This window comes from Prosopis cineraria, unplaced genomic scaffold, assembly GCF_029017545.1.
Source record: "Prosopis cineraria cultivar Desert tree isolate PC_DT_omini unplaced genomic scaffold, ASM2901754v1 PC13, whole genome shotgun sequence".
Classification (NCBI taxonomy): domain Eukaryota; kingdom Viridiplantae; phylum Streptophyta; class Magnoliopsida; order Fabales; family Fabaceae; genus Prosopis; species Prosopis cineraria.
In genome coordinates this window covers 39,499,507-39,518,404 of record NW_026555344.1, presented here as the reverse complement: position 1 = coordinate 39,518,404, position 18,898 = coordinate 39,499,507, and the positions used below count along the sequence as shown (strand labels likewise).

General features: G+C 35.7%; 3 protein-coding genes across 3 annotated transcripts; all 3 read right to left on the bottom strand.

The window, feature by feature from the left end:
* Positions 1-490: 490 nt before the first annotated feature.
* On the bottom strand, positions 491-2,346 carry LOC129291052 (aspartic proteinase PCS1). Its single transcript, XM_054928163.1, has one exon. It carries the CDS (start codon positions 2,100-2,102, stop codon positions 789-791), a length of 1,314 nt encoding a protein of 437 aa, XP_054784138.1. The 5' UTR covers positions 2,103-2,346; the 3' UTR covers positions 491-788.
* Positions 2,347-6,143: 3,797 nt separating this feature from the next.
* Positions 6,144-6,868, bottom strand: LOC129291053 (uncharacterized). Its single transcript, XM_054928164.1, has 2 exons — positions 6,575-6,868; positions 6,144-6,485 (listed from the first exon to the last, which is right to left on the bottom strand). The coding sequence occupies exons 1-2, from the start codon at positions 6,835-6,837 to the stop codon at positions 6,347-6,349; spliced, it is 402 nt and encodes a 133-aa protein (XP_054784139.1). The 5' UTR covers positions 6,838-6,868; the 3' UTR covers positions 6,144-6,346.
* Positions 6,869-16,174: 9,306 nt separating this feature from the next.
* LOC129291780 (E3 ubiquitin-protein ligase RDUF1-like) lies at positions 16,175-18,179 on the bottom strand. The gene is made up of 2 exons (XM_054929306.1): positions 16,756-18,179; positions 16,175-16,644 (listed from the first exon to the last, which is right to left on the bottom strand). Exon 1 carries the CDS (start codon positions 17,876-17,878, stop codon positions 16,781-16,783), a length of 1,098 nt encoding a protein of 365 aa, XP_054785281.1. The 5' UTR covers positions 17,879-18,179; the 3' UTR covers positions 16,175-16,644; positions 16,756-16,780.
* Between the last annotated feature and the right edge of the window lie 719 nt (positions 18,180-18,898).

Here is an 18,898-nt window from a genome sequence, read left to right as displayed (position 1 = left end):
AAGCTCTTGACTGGTTTAGTCAAGAGATTGGAAGAATGACTTTTGATAGGCCAACTAGGTTAAATTTTATATTTTTCCCCAATTGAGCATGAAATGATATTGCTTTGAGTTTTTTTTTAAAAAAATAATTTGTTATATTTATACTTTAATAGCTTTGTTTTGTTGGATTACATGTGGCTTATCTATGAATGTTATACTCACTTGTGGATCAATGACTTTTTTATTTAAATAATATTCTTTTCAAGATTATATATGATTTTTTTTGTTTTAATAAAATTATATAATTTTAATTATCACTGTATTGACTGTTGAACTATTGATACTTGAACTATTATTTTAGTAAGTTCAATAACCAATTTAATTTTCAATATCACGCAAAACAGACTTCCTCAAAATAAGTTGGGGAAAAGAGACAAGAAATGTCAAAATATTTTAATTCTGAAATGTGAACAAGCATATGAAAGAGATGCGGGCGAAAAGGGAGGTGAAATTAGAGGTGGAAGGCATGAGCATTTATTCAAGTGACGTGAAAGATCAATTTAGAGTTGAGCAAATTCAACCCCCGCCAAAACACAAGCAGGTCAAACAGCTCCAATTTGTGCAGTAAACTCACTCAACTACTAAACTCACTGCTGTATTTCAATTTCAATCCCGTCAACAATGTGGCTCACAAATTTCGAAGAATCCGTTGTCGTACAGTCCTTTCCATCAAAAGCTCTTCAACAAATTCTGACCTCTCAACAACTGATAGTGGGACCCAACCAAGTAGGGACCACCAATTGGTGGGCCTACTTTCCCAAACCCAGCCTCTGTCCCGCCCAGCTGCAACTTAGATGGGCCAGGCCAATCCTTGACTTCTCCACATCGAACTCCATCCACAGATTCTGCTGCTGCTGATGACCAATGATGAATGCCTCCACCCCCAGCAGATCCGAATTCCCAAACGTGAAGCAATACACCCAATCACCACCCATTACCCGACCCGGAATCCGATACAGAAGCTGCTTGCCCGAAATTATCATTTCCGCCCCCTCCATAACCAGACTCACATACGGCAGTCCGGGTAATTCTCTTTGGTTCATCGGGACCCGGTAACAGAGATCCATCGCTAGCTGGAACGAGAAGTTTGGATCATCCACGACCCTCAATGTGTTGTTTGTTTGCTTCAAGAACTCGCTCCGCAGTGCTGTGTAAGCCGGACCCAACAAGAATGTGAACTGGGTGCCCGAGTCAATCATGGTTTGACCTGCCCCGGTGTGATCGGGAATGTAAACAGAATCTGATACGGGCAGGAGCTTTCCCGATACTTTGATTCCCCGGAGCCGAACAGTGTAAGCTGCCCGGTCGAAGTAGGGTAATGGTGTGGAAATTTGGACCAAGGGAGTGTAGTTTAGCGGGGCGAGCCATGAGAAATTGGTATCCCCGAATAGCAGGACTCCTGAGGAATCCGAATCCGATATGCAGTAAGAAAATTTCGGAAATTTTAGCTGCGAAATGAATGAGAGCGACCCTCGGTTCAGACCCAACAACCCGGTCATGTTAAATTCTCTGTCCGAGTTGCTGCTGTCGTAGCTCGAATTCATGCACCCGAATACAATTCCCGGGTCTTCGGATGTGCCGACCCGGAAAGTGTCCGAAGCGAGGTTGCCTTCTGTGGAGGAGAAGTCGGCGTAGGAGAGAGTGGCGTGGCAGAGATTGTTGGAATCGCAGGAAGCGGGGATGGGGAAGTCTCGGGTCCGGGTCGTGCAGGTGGGCGAGGAGCAAGAAATGGGTAAGTACGACGAAGAACGGATCGGGTCGAATGCGGTGGGTGAAGTGGTGTTACAACGAAGCCATGAGAGTTCACTCCCAGTGTCAATGACCATGGAGACATTCTGTGGAGGAGAACCGACTGAAAGAGAAACAGAGAGACTAACGTTATGGTGAAAACGAAGCTTATCTGGGGATCTTGGGAGGTAGCCAGAAGAAATAATCTGGGTTTTGAGAGACAAGAGCAGCGTTTGAGTATCAGAAAAACACAGATTGGTATGAACCAAAATAAGCAAAACGAGAGATTTGAGGCATGGGTCTGGGAAAAACTCAAAGAGAAATCGGAGTTTCATCGTGTTGTTGTAAATGAATGTCAACAGAAATAGTTTCGGTTTGGGTGGATGGGAATTAATAATGGATTATTATTGAGGATAGGAGGGGGTTAGGGTTTTGCAATGAGAAGTGGAGTAAAAGAGATTTGGAGTAATTATGCGGAAAGTGTATGATATTTCGGGGACAAAGAAAAGAATCTGGAGGACATGAAATTCCTTGATGTCTGAGCTAAGAAACCAGTCCTCTCTCTCTATATATCTATATATCTCTACATCATGATAAGATCTGAGACACTGAGGATGCGATCTACTACTAATCGAAGGTACCGTACCACAAACAGTCGCTGTACTTGGTACTATACCCAACAAACATAACGTTGTTTTCTTCGGTGCATATGTAAAAACAAAAAAGGCATCGGTTCGATTTCAATTTTGTTTTGGAGGTAATTCGTTTAAAATACATATATACAGATAGATCAAGTTCAAGTTAATCGTACGTACGAAACATTTGCGTTGGAGATTAGAGCAGCTTAATTCACACTCCATAGGAATATAGAAGCATTTGTTTTGATAATTATGAATATATGGTGGAAGGCTGTGCAACAAGTTATCAGCTGTAATTAATGATTAATTAACCGAACTGTCAGGATACTTACCCTCTAAATCTAACCTCATTAATTAGTTTCTCATGATATCTAGCTTCAATCCTATATATATGTGACGGTAGGTAGGATTCTAAACAAATTGAAAATGCAAAATTGAGTTTGGCTTCTTTGGTCATCTAGATGGTGTAAAAGAAATGAAAAAGACAGTTAATTTTGAGTTTAGACTCTTTTTTAGTGTTATTCTCTCGTTGCAGGTAATCTATTGAAAGCATAATCATGTGTTAAATGTGATATATTTCTCTTAATAGAAATTTGAAATGCTGATTTGTCATATTGTGAGGAAGATTATCTTAGTTTAGACTTTGTTTTCTATCTAGCTAATTAATTAGAATAATAATCTATCTAGCTAATTAACTAGAATAATAATTTCCAGATAATAATTGGAACGTACGTGGTTAGAGTGGGCATGTTCATGAAGTTGAGGGAATAATATGAAGAGAGCATGATGGTGGCAGCCTTGGGTTAAAAGCATGGCTTTGTGTTTGCGAGCAGCTTTTGCTAGTCTTGCATCCCACCAAGATTTTACTTTCTTTTCACTAAAGGCAAAGCACGTGATGCCTTTCTTCATGGGATTAAACAAATGATCTATATTCTCTGCTTAATTTATGAAAATAAGAAACCCATCTCAAGATGTACATTAGCTGGTAAGATAATTATTTATTATGTGAGTTAACATTTCCTTTATATATATATATATATATATATATGACATCGACATTCCAAACTTCTTATATTGATGATTATTGCCAACAACTTCCTAGGTTTGCTTGTGTTTGGCAGGACGAAGGAGTAGATTGGAGCAAGAAAAAATAATAGTACATGATTAAGGTACACAATGTTTTATTATTCATAATATTACTTAAATATGGTTAAATATTATTATTAAATAAAAACGCAAAATTTATTTTCTCATCTTTATATTTCATATATATATATATATATATAAGCAAAGCACATATTTTGATTTTTTATATTTTCATATCCCCATAGATCATTAAAAGTAAATCAAATTTGCATTGACACCATAAAATTTGAATTTTTTTTTTGTGCATAATACATGATGCAAAAACGTTTCCTACATGCTTGGTTATGGATATATATGATCATCGTATGAATAATATTAAAGATACGATATCAGAAAATTTCTGATATGATGTCATACATCTAATTATCTAAGACAAATTTAATATTATATGGTATAATAGGCAATTGACAAATTTAAATTGACATTTTAGTAGCATTTGAGGCTCATATGGTGTCTCGAAGTAACATAGAAATCCGTTAATCGGCTGCCTAGAATCCAATTTAAAATAGGGAGAATTATAGCTAAGATCAAATTGAGAAGTTTATCATTGAAAAATGGCCAAAATTTTTACATCTTTTCTGTAGGAGTTACAAGTTACACTGGGCATTCACAACTCAATGAAAATTACCAGGATCCAATTTCATTGTTTCGCATTACGACAATAAATACAACTACCATTCCCATTATTTAATGCAACCTGGTTTTCACACATCATTTGTTTTTTAACATAAAAACCATGTGCCTTTATAATAATTTCACATATGCATGCAGGATCGTTAGGAATAAAAGACTTGTGAATTTGGTGCTTGAGCATAATTTTTCCGGTAAAATAATGTCGGAGGGTCAAGTACTAACGGAGACCAACTTTTTTTTTTTTTTAGTATCATTAATTAAATCTGGAACGAATAACCACTTTCGGAAATTAATTAATGCAAATGTTAACGTTATCAAGTTACGGCCTTGCAGGGTTCCACGCGACGTAGAATGAAACGAAGAAGGTGGAAAAGTCAAAAGCCTGCAGAAGATGATGGTGATTAGAAGGTTGTCCACTTGTACTAGTTCATTAAATACATGACACGTGGAGTGTTATGCTGCACATGTTGCGCTGTGTTTGCTTCTGGACACTCCATCGTGGATTGGTCCCCCTAACGCAAACCCATCTCCAATTTTTCATAAAAATATCTGGTCACTGTAGGGATATGCGTGCTATTCAGCGAAGATACTATAGCATTCTTTCCTTTCCTGCATTTAACTCCGGAGCCAAAATTATTGAAGATTCGTTAATGACTTCCGCAAACTTGTGTGGAAAAGGTAAGAGTGTCTTGGTATTTTCTTTAAAACCTGTTTTATTTCAACATTTGGGACTTATGGCCTAATATTTGAGCCTTTGTAGATCTTGTGACCAATTTTTCCGCTTCATTCTTTTGTTGAAATCAACCATATTCCAAATTGCTACCCTTTCCTCATCCGTTACATTCAGTAAAATGGTTGAATTTCTCAATGCATATTGCGCCACCTTCTCACTTCATGCATGTATATATAAACTCACCCCTATCATCTTTTTCATGTGAAACAGTGAAAGGCGCTTGTCACTGTAATTTTTAATTGAAAATTATCCTGACTTGAGAACTTTCAAGGAAATAACTATTCTTGTAACTGCTGAATTTGAGCCAACAAAAAGAGAACACCAAGCATCTCAAACTTTTAAGAAAACAACAATCAAAAGTCAGATTACTTTCATATTTATTGCAGTGGCAAAAGAAATACATGGAGAGAAAAAGTAGGATCTTTACCTACTTGATGTTGATGATATGCACTTTTCATGAATCATTACTTACCAGAGGCACACATTATATTTTGTACAGAAGACTTGAAGTGGGAAAGAGAACATCCAAGCAGCATTACCGTCAAAGAACCCAAAATTAGTCTTCCTTGAAACTACAACTAATTCTTTGTCTGTTCTAATAATCGCTTTTCAGTGAACATGAAATATCATGATGGAGTTTGAATATCTATTTTGTACTGAAAGTGTTGTACCCTATTATTTTTTAAAAAAAAAAAAATTGGCATTGTACACTAATGCCAGTTATTGGATTAAGCGCTCGCCACTAAGCTAAAAACTATAGTTGATAGTTGAGATACAATTCTCTCCACTTTAATTTATTAGCCTAAGCGCCATGGTTCAATCTGATTTTGATCCCTTGCTAAACCTTATCAAGACAGAAAGAATCCAGAATTATATATCCAAGGAAACAAGCCTTTAAGATTATTAAATGCACAAGGATCTGAAAAAAATGGAACAGCCTGAAAGTCATTGTTTTCTGTCTAGTCTGTGCTACTTATGTTTGGAAAAATGAAAATAGTGTAAAAGAGTCGATAGCATGCGGTAGTATTCCATATGAAAGTTGTCTAACAAGCTCATACCTCCCCACAAGTTGTTATTTACTATTTAAGGTAAAATATCCCCAAAAGAAACAACTTAAGTAATTGCAAATTTGCTTAATCTTGTACTCAGACAAAAGGTTAGGAACAAAACTATCATATCCATTGGGGCATTTTTGCAGACACAGAAGCTGCAAGTGCAAAGAAGTGTTAAAACAATAGTTTTCTTTACCTTGTATTCGTACCAAACCAGAGAAGATTGGGAACAGAACAATCCAATCATATTTGTCAGACATTTTTACACGCACATAAGCATAAATTGCATATATGTAAGTATGAAAGAACATTAACAAAACAAGAAGGGTTGCAAACAGAACAAACATATTCATCAGGAATTAGGAGCTGAGAGTTTTCTACTTGTCAATTTGGTTAAGTTTTCCAAGACCATTGCATCGTGCACAAACAATTTGAGCTTGGTCCTTTCTTGCTGCATTTGCTCTCAAAGTCGCCCCCGCCTTCCGAACAAACCCTGCTCCGTCGCATTCAGGGCATCTGCAAATATCAACACCAATATGCGGTCACATGATCTTCCACAATTGTTTTGATGAATGAATCAGAATGAAAGAAATTTGGGGAATTACGTGTCCTTGCGAGAGAAGAAGAGGGGAAAGGCAGTTCCGATTAGGGCTACACCAATAGCGCCGGCGATGAGGTAGGTGGTGCTATCAGACGAGACGTCTCCGACGGCAGCAACCACCGTTGAAGGTTTCCTGCTTTTGTTCTTAGTCTGAAGCGAAGTCCACGATACTGAAGGAGGAGAGGCGCCTGATAAAGCAGGCGCTGAAAGTGAAGCGGATGAACGAGTTCTGGGAAAGAGAGTCTGAAACGGTGTTAGTGACGCCATGAAATAATTGGTAAGGAGGAAGCTAATACATATGGCTCATGGCCATGGCGTTTTAATAGGATATGAACTGAAAATCGATGTGGATAAGGCCACGTCAGTACACAAGATTCTTCACGAATCCTGGATAAGCCAACGTGGCCATCCAACCATGACTCATGAAACTTGCATAAATCAACACGTGAGTCATAAGCCACAAGGCCCCAGACATAACACGAAAAAACAGAAAAAATTCAGCCAATGCCTTCCGTGTCCCTGTTGATCATAGGATGCTGATAAGAGTGCTGAGAAACGCCTGAGTCATTAGCCAGAACAGCAGAAAGAGGGGATGGAGTGTTGAAAATGCAACCAACAGTATCCATGGAAGAGGCAGGAGCAATAAGAAGCATCTTTGCAAGAAACAGCTCGATAGAGCTCACAATCCATTTCAATCACTACTCAGATGCCATATTGATGGCTTTTTCACAAGCTAGTATAACTCCAGTCATGAAGCATGAATCAGCTATGACTTGTTCCCTCTATCGCTTGACTATTACTCCAATCGCTGCTCTCTTTCAGGATGAATAAAGGCCCCATCGCAATTGATCTCGAATGTATCACACTCGGGGGAACTCCAACCGGCATTGAAGTTCTCATTGACGGAAGAACTCACTCGATTGTCGCAATTGATTTATAAATATATAGGACCAAAGGAGTAACCCAGAGGCAAATGACTTGTTAATATCTTTTTCACAACATAATCAATGCACCAACTTTCTTGGGTTTTGGACCGCGTCATTAATCCTTCTGTGTGCTCTACTTTGCTTCTCACAAGTCTTGCATCAGTCTGTTTCTATTTACAGGTAGCATAAAAAGAAAGGCGTGCAAATTTTACAGCAAGTGTATGAAAAGTTTTATTTGAAATATATTAAATTTCCAATAAAAAGTATATAAATTTAATTTAATCTGAAATAAACAATTAGACACTTCACACCTGCTAAGAGAAAATCACAAACAAAATTCAAATAAAAATATCCAATGGAACTAATTTGTCCACTGGCAGTCCGATAATATTAAGGGGGCGTTTGTTTAGGATCATTTTGGGAGGAAATCGCTTTTTTCCCCCTAAAAAAATGACTTTTCAAATTTTGCTAGTTGTTTGTTTAAACCTTTTTTTTAAAAAAAAAGAAAAGCAAAATCTAAAGGAAAAAAAATGCTATTTTCAATTTTTTTTTGAGCCATTTTCACTAACTTCTTCAAATAATCCAAATGGTAGATAAGAGAGAAAAATGATGAAAACATGAAAGATGGTACTACTAAAATATTTTGGACAAAATTGCTCAGCTCATTTTACACCTTATCTACCATGTTCTTGCTTGCGCTCTCCCTCACATTAACAAAAATTCATCGTCCTCCGTCAATTCTGACACCAACAACAACCACTGCCACCCTCTACCACTTCAAGTCTCTCACCTTTCACCCCTCTTCTCTTTTTTTGATCTCTTCTCTTCAAACCTTTTGCAAATCTCTTCTCAAGTTAGGATTAAATCAATCTATGACTGTAATAAATTTAGTTGAGTATGTTCTTCCTTGGCCCAGCATTTTAGCTTGCGTAAATCCATATTTTGGGCATTATAAAAAGAGTTAGAACCACACAAAAAGTCCCCCCCCCCCAAAAAAAAGGGCTACAATCCCCAATTTCTATGTAATCATTGAGGATTGAGGCTTCAGGCTTCCGTTAAAATCTAATAAGTAGAAAATCCACCATTTTCCATCTCAATACCTTTCCATATTCATTTTTACCAAACGTTGTATGCGTCAATGATTTCATTGAAGGCCGATGAATTCATATGCCTTGGATTTTTCGTCATCTTCACCATAACCTTTCTATTTGGACGCTTCTTAGGTTACTGAAAGGATTTTTTTTTTTTTTAGAAAGTGTCTTTTTCATGTCCATTATTGTAATTTAGTAAATAAACGATTTTTATATTCTTTTATCTAAACAAGTTAAAAGGGATTGTTTTTATAATGGTAACCAAATACATAATATTTGTTTATTAATTATTCCAAATTCTCAACAGAATAAATCGCTTTTTATATAACCTCTAAATTATAAAAAAATTACGTATTTTTTAATTTTAAAGAAACAAGCCTTTAAAATTATATAACGTGAGAGAACTAGAGAGAACTAAATGTGTCCAGGCCAGCTACCATCCTAATAATTTGGTAGTGCTCAATTCATTATGCATGAGTTATGATGTCAACAAAATTAGATGCTTTATAAGCCTTATACTCAACTTTTTATTATCATCTACCTGAAAAGGTTGAAAAACCAAAATTAACATCCACATTTTACCAACAGAAGTTAGTCCTAATAAAAGAAATTGTGATCACTTAAGCATGAACAGGGCGGAACAACCAGCATTACCATTGTGGGGGGCCAATTTTTAAAGAATTAATACATATTAATTTATATTTTTTAATCTTTCTTTTAAATAATTTTTACAAATAATTTTTGTAACTTAAAAAATCATTAGATTAAAATTGTGTATAATTATATATAATATTTTTAAAAATATTTCAAAATGTAAAGCGACATCACATATCTTTATATTATTTTTTCAAAAGATTATAAGGTTTAGATATTTAAAATGAATTTAATTAACATTTTACGCAAATTAAATAAAAAATATGTCTTCATACAAATTCAGAAATTCTCAACTTCCAGACAATTTATTTGAAAAATAAAATGTGTAGAACATTAATACAAGATTTAATAAATAAAAAAAATTTTAATAAACTGGGAAATTATGTATTTTATTTCTCTTTAAATATATAAAAAATTATATATAAAAAGTGAAGAGGAAAGGATATAGAGAGAGGTGGGGGGGGGGGGAGAGGGGGATGGAACTGAGCAGTGGAGCCCATTAACATTAAGAGGGATACAATTTCACCCTTTTATCATTCCTTACTATGACCCTTGCTTGTCAAAGCATTCAATGCACATACATATAAATAAAATAGGGGAGGAAGTTCGGGAGGGCCCTTAACAATATCGTAGCTCCGCCCTTGAGCAAGAAATCTTGAATTCAAATTTAAATTTACATGTATGTAAAAAATACTTTTAAAAAAGTAGTAATGAACAAATATAACCTAATCAAATAACCGCATCATATTTTGTTGGCCATGAAAATTTTCCCCAAGAAAAAAGACAGACCCATAAGGGTCTAGATCCTCTCTATTTCAATTTTCTCAGCATCTCTTAGAATCTTTAAATCCTGACCGCTCAAACAATCTAAAGGCTCACAATATCTCACATCACAAGGCATTCAAAATGCACCTCAACCGTTCATTGTTTTAATCTTGATGGTCCATTCTCAGCATCATTAAAATATGTACAGAAACACTCCAACTCAAACATACATCGATTTTTTGGAATTGTGTTGTGAGCTTGGCGGGAAAACTATCAAGAAGCAAGGTAAGAAAACTATCAAGAAGCAAGGTAAGATAAAATGACTCATCTCTTTTCATAAAAGATTGTATCTTTTACATATTTTCACAGTCAATGTGACAAAAATCTAAAAGTTTTTTTTTTATAAACTTCCTCTCCATTTAAAACAGAGGCTTTTTATTTTTATGACAATGCCATATTACTTTTATTTAACAGTTTAGAATATTTATTTATTGTCTCTATGATTTCACTAATGATTATATAAAATCAAACTGTTGCATTTTATAGTCTTATTTATAGCTTAATAATCCGTTAACGTTACATGGACGAGGCTATTCTTTGCGCTTGACATCATGGACTTTTCATTTTATAAGCTCAATGTCCTATTTAATTTTTTGCTGTGATTTTTTTTTTGTAATTTCTGATTTTCAAAAAAAAATTCTATTGTGTAATTTGTTATAAAATTTTTGTTATCTAAATGTTTGTGAATGACCTTGGCTAAAGTTTTATCAGTTTTTGTTGGCTGAATGTTTCTTTCTATAAGCTTAAGGATGAATTTCATCACGCGCGTGTGTGTATAAGTATTGGTGACCTATATGTGCGTGTTTCATACATTTCTTTTGTAGGTTTCAATCTATGGAAGCTGATTTGGCTCCTAGAGTAGGGAAAGAATTTGATAATTTAAAGGAGGCATGGAGGTTTTGGAATGATTATGCTTCTAGAGTAGGTTTTTTTTTTTTTGTATATAAAGTCACAGATAAACCGTGTAAAGGATGGCTTAAGTCAAATCAAAACTTATGAACCGATGACACCTTAGAAGTGGAATGTCATAAATTAAAATGTTTGTATTTTTTTTTAATGTATACAAGGACACGGATAAAGTAGGTTTCAATGCACGAAAAAATGGGTTAACAGAGAGTAAGAAGGAAAAAAAGACATTTATTGCTTATAGATATGTGTGTGCAAAAAGGAGGCAAATGAGGACCAGACAAAAGGTACACAATGGCCACCAATCATTGTCCTGAGACTAAGATTAATTGTAAAGCAGGAATGACAGTTAGTTTAGCGCAAGGGAAATCCAAGATCACTAGCTTTATAGAAGATCACAATCACCCGTTGCATCTTCAAGCATCTGTGCATATGATGAAGTCTCAATGAAAAATTAGTACCATGCAAGCAAATGAGATTGATTTGGCTAGAGATGCTGAATTTCAACAAAAAGCAACTTTTGACCTTATGAGCAAGCAAGCAGGTGGACAAGCTAATTTTAATTTCACTCAAGTTGATATGAAAAATTATTTAAAGGCTAAACGAAGAAGAAGTATGAACGATAGAGATGTTGAATGTTTATTGAATTATTTTGAAGACTAGATTACTGAAAACCCTTCATTTTACCAGTCATATTAACTTGATATGGAATATCAAATTACAAATATTTTTTGAATTAATGCTCGGATGCTTGTAGATTATTCTTATTTTGGAGATATAATTTCATTGGACACCACATATTGCACAAACTATAATCATAGGCCTCTTGCCATATTTGCAGGATTCAACCATTATAGAGGAATTGTAATTTTTGGGGCAGCTTTGCTATATGATGACACCATCGAATCTTCAAGTGGTTGTTAAAAACTTTTTTGAAAGCAAACAAGCGAAAGAGACATACAACTATTTTTATTTATCAAGATCAAGCAATGGCAAGAGTGCTGAGAAACGCCTGAGTCATTAACCAGAATAGCAGAAACAGGGATGGAGGGTTGAAAATGCAACCAACAGTATCCATGGAAGGAGCAGGAGCAATAAGAAGCATCTTTGCAAGAAACAGCTCGATAAAGCTCAGAGCAATCCATTTCAATCACTACTCAGATGCTATATTGATGGCTTTTTCACAAGCTAGTAAGTCAGTCATGAAGCTTGAATCAGCTATGACTTGTTCCCTCCATTGCTTGACTATTACTCCAATCGCTGCCCTCTTTCAGGATCGAATAAAGGCCCCATCGCAATTGATCTTGAATGTATCACACTCAGGGAAACTCCAACCAGCATTAAAGGTCTCATTGACGGAAGAACTCACTCGATTGTCGCAATTGATTTATAAATATATAGGACCCAAGGAGTAACCTAGAGGCAAAGGACTTGTTAATATCTTTTTCACAACATAACCAATGCACCAACTTTCTTGAGTTTGGGACAGCGTCATTAATCCTTCTGTGTGCTCTAGTTTGCTTTTCACAAGTCTTGCATCAGTCTGTTTCTATTTACAGGTAAGATAAAAAAAAAAAAAAAGGCTGTGAAAATTTTACAGCAAGTGTATGAAAAGTTTTAACTGAAGTATACTAAATTTCTAATAAAAAGTACATTAAATTTAATTTAATTTGAAATAAACAATTAGACACTTCACACCTGCTAAGAGAAAATCACAAACAAAATTTAAATTAAAAAATCCAATGGAACTAATTTGTCTACTGGCAGTCCGATACTATAAAGGGGGTGTTTGTTTAGGGTTATTTTGGGAAGGGGGGTTGCTTTTTCCCCCCCTTAAAAAATGAATTTTCAAATTTTGCTAGTTGTTTGTTTAAACTCTCTTTTCTTTTTTTTTTTTTAAAAAAAAGCAAAATCTGAAAAAAAAATCAAATTATTTTTTTGAGCTATTTTCACTAACTTCTTCAAATAATCCAGGGGGTAGATGAGAGAGAAAAATGATGAAACATGGAAGATGGTACTATTAAAATATTTGGGACAAAATTGCTCAACTCATTTTACACCTTATCTGCCATGCTCTTGCCTGCACTCTCGCTTAGACCGACAAAAATTCATCGTCCTCCATCAATTCTGACACCAACAACAACCACTGCCACCGTCCACCACTTCAAGTCTCTCACCTTCCACCCCTCTTCTCTTTTTTTGATCTCTTCTCTTCAAACTTCTTGCCAATCTCTTCTCAAGTTAGGATTAGATCAATTTATGATTGTAATAAATTTGGTTGAGTATGTCCTTCTTCGACCCAGCATTTTACCTTGCATGAATCTATATTTTGGGCGTTATAAAAAGAGATAGAACAAAAAAAAAAAAAAAGACCCCCGGGCTACAATCACCATTTTCTGAGTAGTGGAACCCATTGACATTAAGAGGGACAAAATTTTACCTTTTTACCATTCCTTACTATGGCCATTGCTTGCCAAAGCATTCAATGCACAAACATATATTCCCTCCATCTTTATATATAACATATTTTTAATTAAATTACATAAATTAATAAAATTTAATTATTTAATTAAAATCATAGTAACGTTTCAATTTTACTCCTAATTATTATAAATTAAAAATAAATATATTTTTTAAAAGCAAATTGATAAGAGAATTTATATTTTACTCTTTCAAATTTAATAAGGACATAATAGTCCATTTATTAAAAAATATATTAATAACTCCTTATATTTAAGAATAAAAAAAATTTTAAAATACTTCTCATATATAAAAATAAATGGAGTATATAGAATAGGGGAGGAAGTTTGTGGGGGGCCTTAACAACAACGTAGTTCCACCTTTAAACAAGAAATCTTAAATTCAAATTTAAATTTATGTGGATGAAAAAAATACTTTTATTGAGTTCAGCAATAAACAAATATATACTAATCAAATAACCATATCATATCTTGTTGACCATGACAATTTCCCCCAAGAAAAAAGACACGTAAAAAGTTACTTCAACTAGATGTAACTAGATATAAACCTGGTGAATTGCCATCTAAAAACTAGTTCAATTATTAATAACCCGAATATGTTAAGATGCTCGTCGCTCCACTCTCGCATCCACAACCAAAAAGAAGTGACTAAAGGCAAAGGGAACACCCAAATCATCTATATTCTAGGATCAGTGATAAGTAAACAACGAGGGAAGAAAATCTTACAAGGATTAGAACTGCGATGAAGAAAGAAAGTATAGATAAAATAAGATCTATAAATTATAAAATCAGACGCCATATAATTTTGAGTCAAAAGGTGACGTTAAATCCAGTTATAATTTTTTTCCCCTCTTGAAGTCCGTTGAGAAGTCTATCGAGACACAAGACCTATCAGATCTTCCCAGTGTTTGAAACTCTCTCAACCCATAGCATTAACCTTACATATATTCTTCGATCTCGTAAAGACAGAATATGCGATGGCTTCTTGAAGAGACCTTACAAACTCATTCATAAGTAGAGCTAGTTTCTCATGGCTTGATGAAGCTACCTATATAGCAGCGTGCTAGGAAATGTATTACCCTCCCAGTGAGGAGGGGTGGCAAAACAACTTCATGGAGCACGATAATAATGGTTTAGCATCGTGAACTACACTTATCTCATATTGGCCAAGTCCTGTTAATTCCAGCGATGCTGGTACACTGCTATATCTATCTCTGAGCTGGTACACTGCTATATCATCAAGTGGTTCAGAAACAAAACCACTAAAAGCAAATTCAAAACAATAAAATAAAGACACATATAAATACCATAGGAAGAGTCATTCATAGACTGGATATACAGAGTATTGTCGATACATCCAATCTCCATTCTCCAGTATTTCCCCAATACCCCTAAAACAAGTTATTAGCTTCTATATAGATGACAAGACGGCCCATTGACATTCATTGACCTCAACAGTAGTGATACTAGATATATTCAAAAAGATAAAAAAGGAGCCCCGAGCCAGAAATTATATCAGAAGCTATACAATAAATCAGCCTTCATAGAAAACATCGCATGTTTAGTCACATTCCACCGACAAATCCGCAGTTTCCCTCATAGATACTGCGCTGTTCACTCAAGCAAACGTTTTCCCAAGATCATGAATAAACTTGAGCACTTTGCCCATCTCATTATGTCACTGTCGGTTTTAAATAACGAATTAATTATATCCTATATCTCTAATTATGATTATTTGCTTTGAAAATAAGGTAGCATCACCCATGAACAGCATATATTGCAATATATTATTTATACCATGTCATTATATGTCCAGTCAAACAGGACAACAGGCATGCAACTTCCAGTAGACGCAAGTAATGCTGACCCAAGGGGTCAAAACTATTAGTTACCTATTATCAGCCTTCAATTTTCTAATAAAATTAATAAAAGTATTGCATGAGTTAAACCATCAACAGGAACAGGCTACAACAATAACTAGTGCAAATGAGTCAAAAGTAGTTGAAATCACTCACGATTATTTCCTGTTCTACACTTTAGCATGAAGAAATTTCCAAATATAAGCCATCAAGCAAGGAATTGAACACCCAAAAATAACAATAGAGACAGCCTAACTCTATTTGCATTCAATAACATTATTGAATGCACAGCACAAGGAAGAGATTTATGCCCCTTAGCCCACCCCTGCATAGCTAGGTGCTGGTTAAAAATGCAATTGTCCCATTATGTAGTATTATAAGAGTATGAGTATGTAAAGGGCTAAACAACTTTTATCAACAAATACCAATCACATGGATAAAGAAGTTAGACAGAGACTAATGCTGGAAAAGAAAAGCAAAAGATGTGGAATAGATATCAGGTTGCATCAACCTAGAAGAAGCATATGATCATGACAAAGCATATGGTTACGCATGTATATCATGTAAAATCTATTCTTTTAATCAGCTATCATTATAATTTAGATTCACGAATTCGAAGTCTGTTAAAAGATCAATTGCCAGAAACTGATTGGATTGTACGCAAAATTGATATATATGTATTGAACAACTCAATGTCTTGACACCCCACCCCCTTAGGGGGGGGAGAGGCCCTCTGAAACCATTTATTTTCAGTCTGACTCAGCCTGATGAAAAGACGTTTCACACAGCTTGGCTGAACAGAATAAAATTGTAACAATTAGCAGTAATGGGAATGATCAGCTTAAAATCAATTCAGAACTCCATTTTTAGCACCCTCGATTGTATTTTCTGAAAAATGATAACAAGAAATACAAAAAGAACTGAGATCTCACTTAGGATGCAAAGGTGATGCACATGGATTCCCTAATAAAGGCAGTAAGGCAGCCAAATCTGCCAAAGGCATGCAACTGGCTGAAGGCACCCACCCTCATCATCAACAAGCAAGGGCCTTTCTGATGCCTTACTCCAACAACTTAGGCTTCCCTTAAACTTCACTATTATTTCAAATTCCATAATGCCAAGGCAAATTCCATAATGCTAAGGCCCACCTTAACAGCACAACTTTCTTCCATTCTAACAAAATCTTACCACGTACAAATTCCAAAATTCCATCCTTTCCAAATTTAAATGCAGTAACTCCAGACTCCAGAGCTGTTTATCATGTGTGAGTCATAAAATTTAAAGGTGCATCCTCAATTCAATGTGAGTCATACAATTTGAAGTTACCTCCTCACTGAACAGAGGAAAATAGAGTTATAGTCACAAATGATACAAAATACACTAAAAATTTAATTATATTTCCTGAGGGGAAAGAAGAAAGAAAAAACAGGATATGAAGTTTCACCATTTGTATTTTCCATAGATCAGGACTAGTTGCGCCTTCTTGAGAATCTAGATAATATTGTATTAGATCGAGTTCTTCGGCTCACATTTGAATCAGTACTGGAAGAACGGGAGAAGGAAGTCCTAAGCCACCCGAAGTGTGAGAAGAAGTTCCGGAAAGCACTACCTAATCCCCGTGTCTCCCTTGATCTCCTCACACTCGTTTCCCAAGATATCCTCCGTGGAACCCCCACACTATTGAATCCACCGTCCATTTCTGTATATACAACAGGAAGTTCACGTTCAGCAGCTCTTCTTCCCCCAGTGAACCTTCCTACAGCAAAACCACCACCAGGTAGTCTCCATATAGTTAATCCCACAGTATGATCATCCCTTCCGCCGTTAGACACAGGGGAGTTTCTGCCACTACTACTCCCACGCATCTCAGTAGGTAACTCATGGCGACAAACTGGACAGGAATTACGAATTGAGAGCCATGGAAGGATACAATCAGAATGATAAATGTGCTTACAAGGCATTTCACGAGCATCCGAGTCAAGCTCGAAGGGTTCCTTACAAACTGCACAATGTGATTCCGCCGAAACATGTGTGGCAACAATCTTGACGATGGGCATCGATTCGATTGCAGATTTCGATGCTGGAGTTTGATGTAATCGTCCTATTCCCGTGACTTCTAAATGAGTCAATTGGTCCAGAAGGTGGTCAAATCCAGCACCCATCAAGAACTCTGTAACACTTGCAGGAAGCGGCCGAAGACCCGAACCTGTACCTTCGTTGTAATAAAGCTCGAAGTTCCCTCTTTCAATGCCAACCCCTTCATTTCCACCGCCACCGCCATCGGCGGGTCCACTGAGGACGATAACAGGGTTAAAAGGGGATCGATCGCCGGCGTTCCGCGGGCCACGGCGGATTCTTGGGCTGGCTCCTTGCTCTAAGCTAGACTCATCGTCGACGTAAATTGATGGCGAAGGGAATCGATGGAAAGGAGAGTGAGTACGAGTCCTGATTTCTTCTATAAAACCAGACCCACAATCAGGGCAAAGCAAGGTTTCATCAGCCCCAATTCGAACCCTAACAAACTGATTGCATCTGTAGCACCAATAGGAAGATCCCACTGAAGCCATTATAAACCAGATCGAGCAAGAACTAAACTAAGCCTCACTGAGAAAGAATCAACGCAAAAAAAGAAAAAAAAAACCCCAAATCTTTTCTCTTTCACCTTTAATGCAAGTATCGAATTAAAAACCCTAACTTTTAATGGAAATAACTCAAAATTTGGAACTCGAATGCAGATGCCAAACCAAATGCTTTGAACTGATTGAAGCGTGAAAGCGAACAAAGCGAAAATGGCAAGTGGGAGAAGAATAAATAAAGGATGCTGCCCTGCCTTGAAAGGAAAGCGCGTTGTTCGTGGATGGAAGCTTTTGAAAAAATTTAACTTTCAAAAATGAAAATAACTAGTAATTAATTAATTAATGCTAGACAGAGTTTATTTAATTTAATTAGTGGCACAGAAATCAGCGCGAGAACAGTACAATGAACGTCGTTCATTTGGTTCTCGTAATTACCAAAATGTCTCATGCGAAGGGTAACGACGAAACAATTTTGAAATATCCTTTTAATTATCTCTCTCTCTCCTTTATTTTTGCTATGAAAATGAAAGATACTTTATTCACTTGCTCTGCTTCAAATGTTAAAAAAAAAAAAACTTAATTAATCAAGAAGGATTTACAAAACGGTTTTGAATTAATTCAGTAGTAGTTTTATAATCGATTATCAATTAATTGCTGCGTCAGCAAGTAGCAATATGTCTGAAAATTAATTAGAAACACAATCCATAATCTCAGAACCTAGGCCCTAAAAATGTTGTCAATTAGCTAGATTGTGCACTTATTTTAAATTCTGGTAACAAATGCAAGGCAAAATTGTCATTGAGAAAATATATGTGACCAAATAAGCTATATGATTTACTATTTGTTTTATTATTTTCCCCTTTACAAGATAGGAATCCTGCACGAGAGTATATTACATTCCAACCACAATATTCCTTGTCACATGGGCCCTGAAATAGAAGAGTATTATATTCCTTTCAATTCTATTTGTAAAAAAAAATTAAAATAATTTTTAATTAAAAATATAAGACA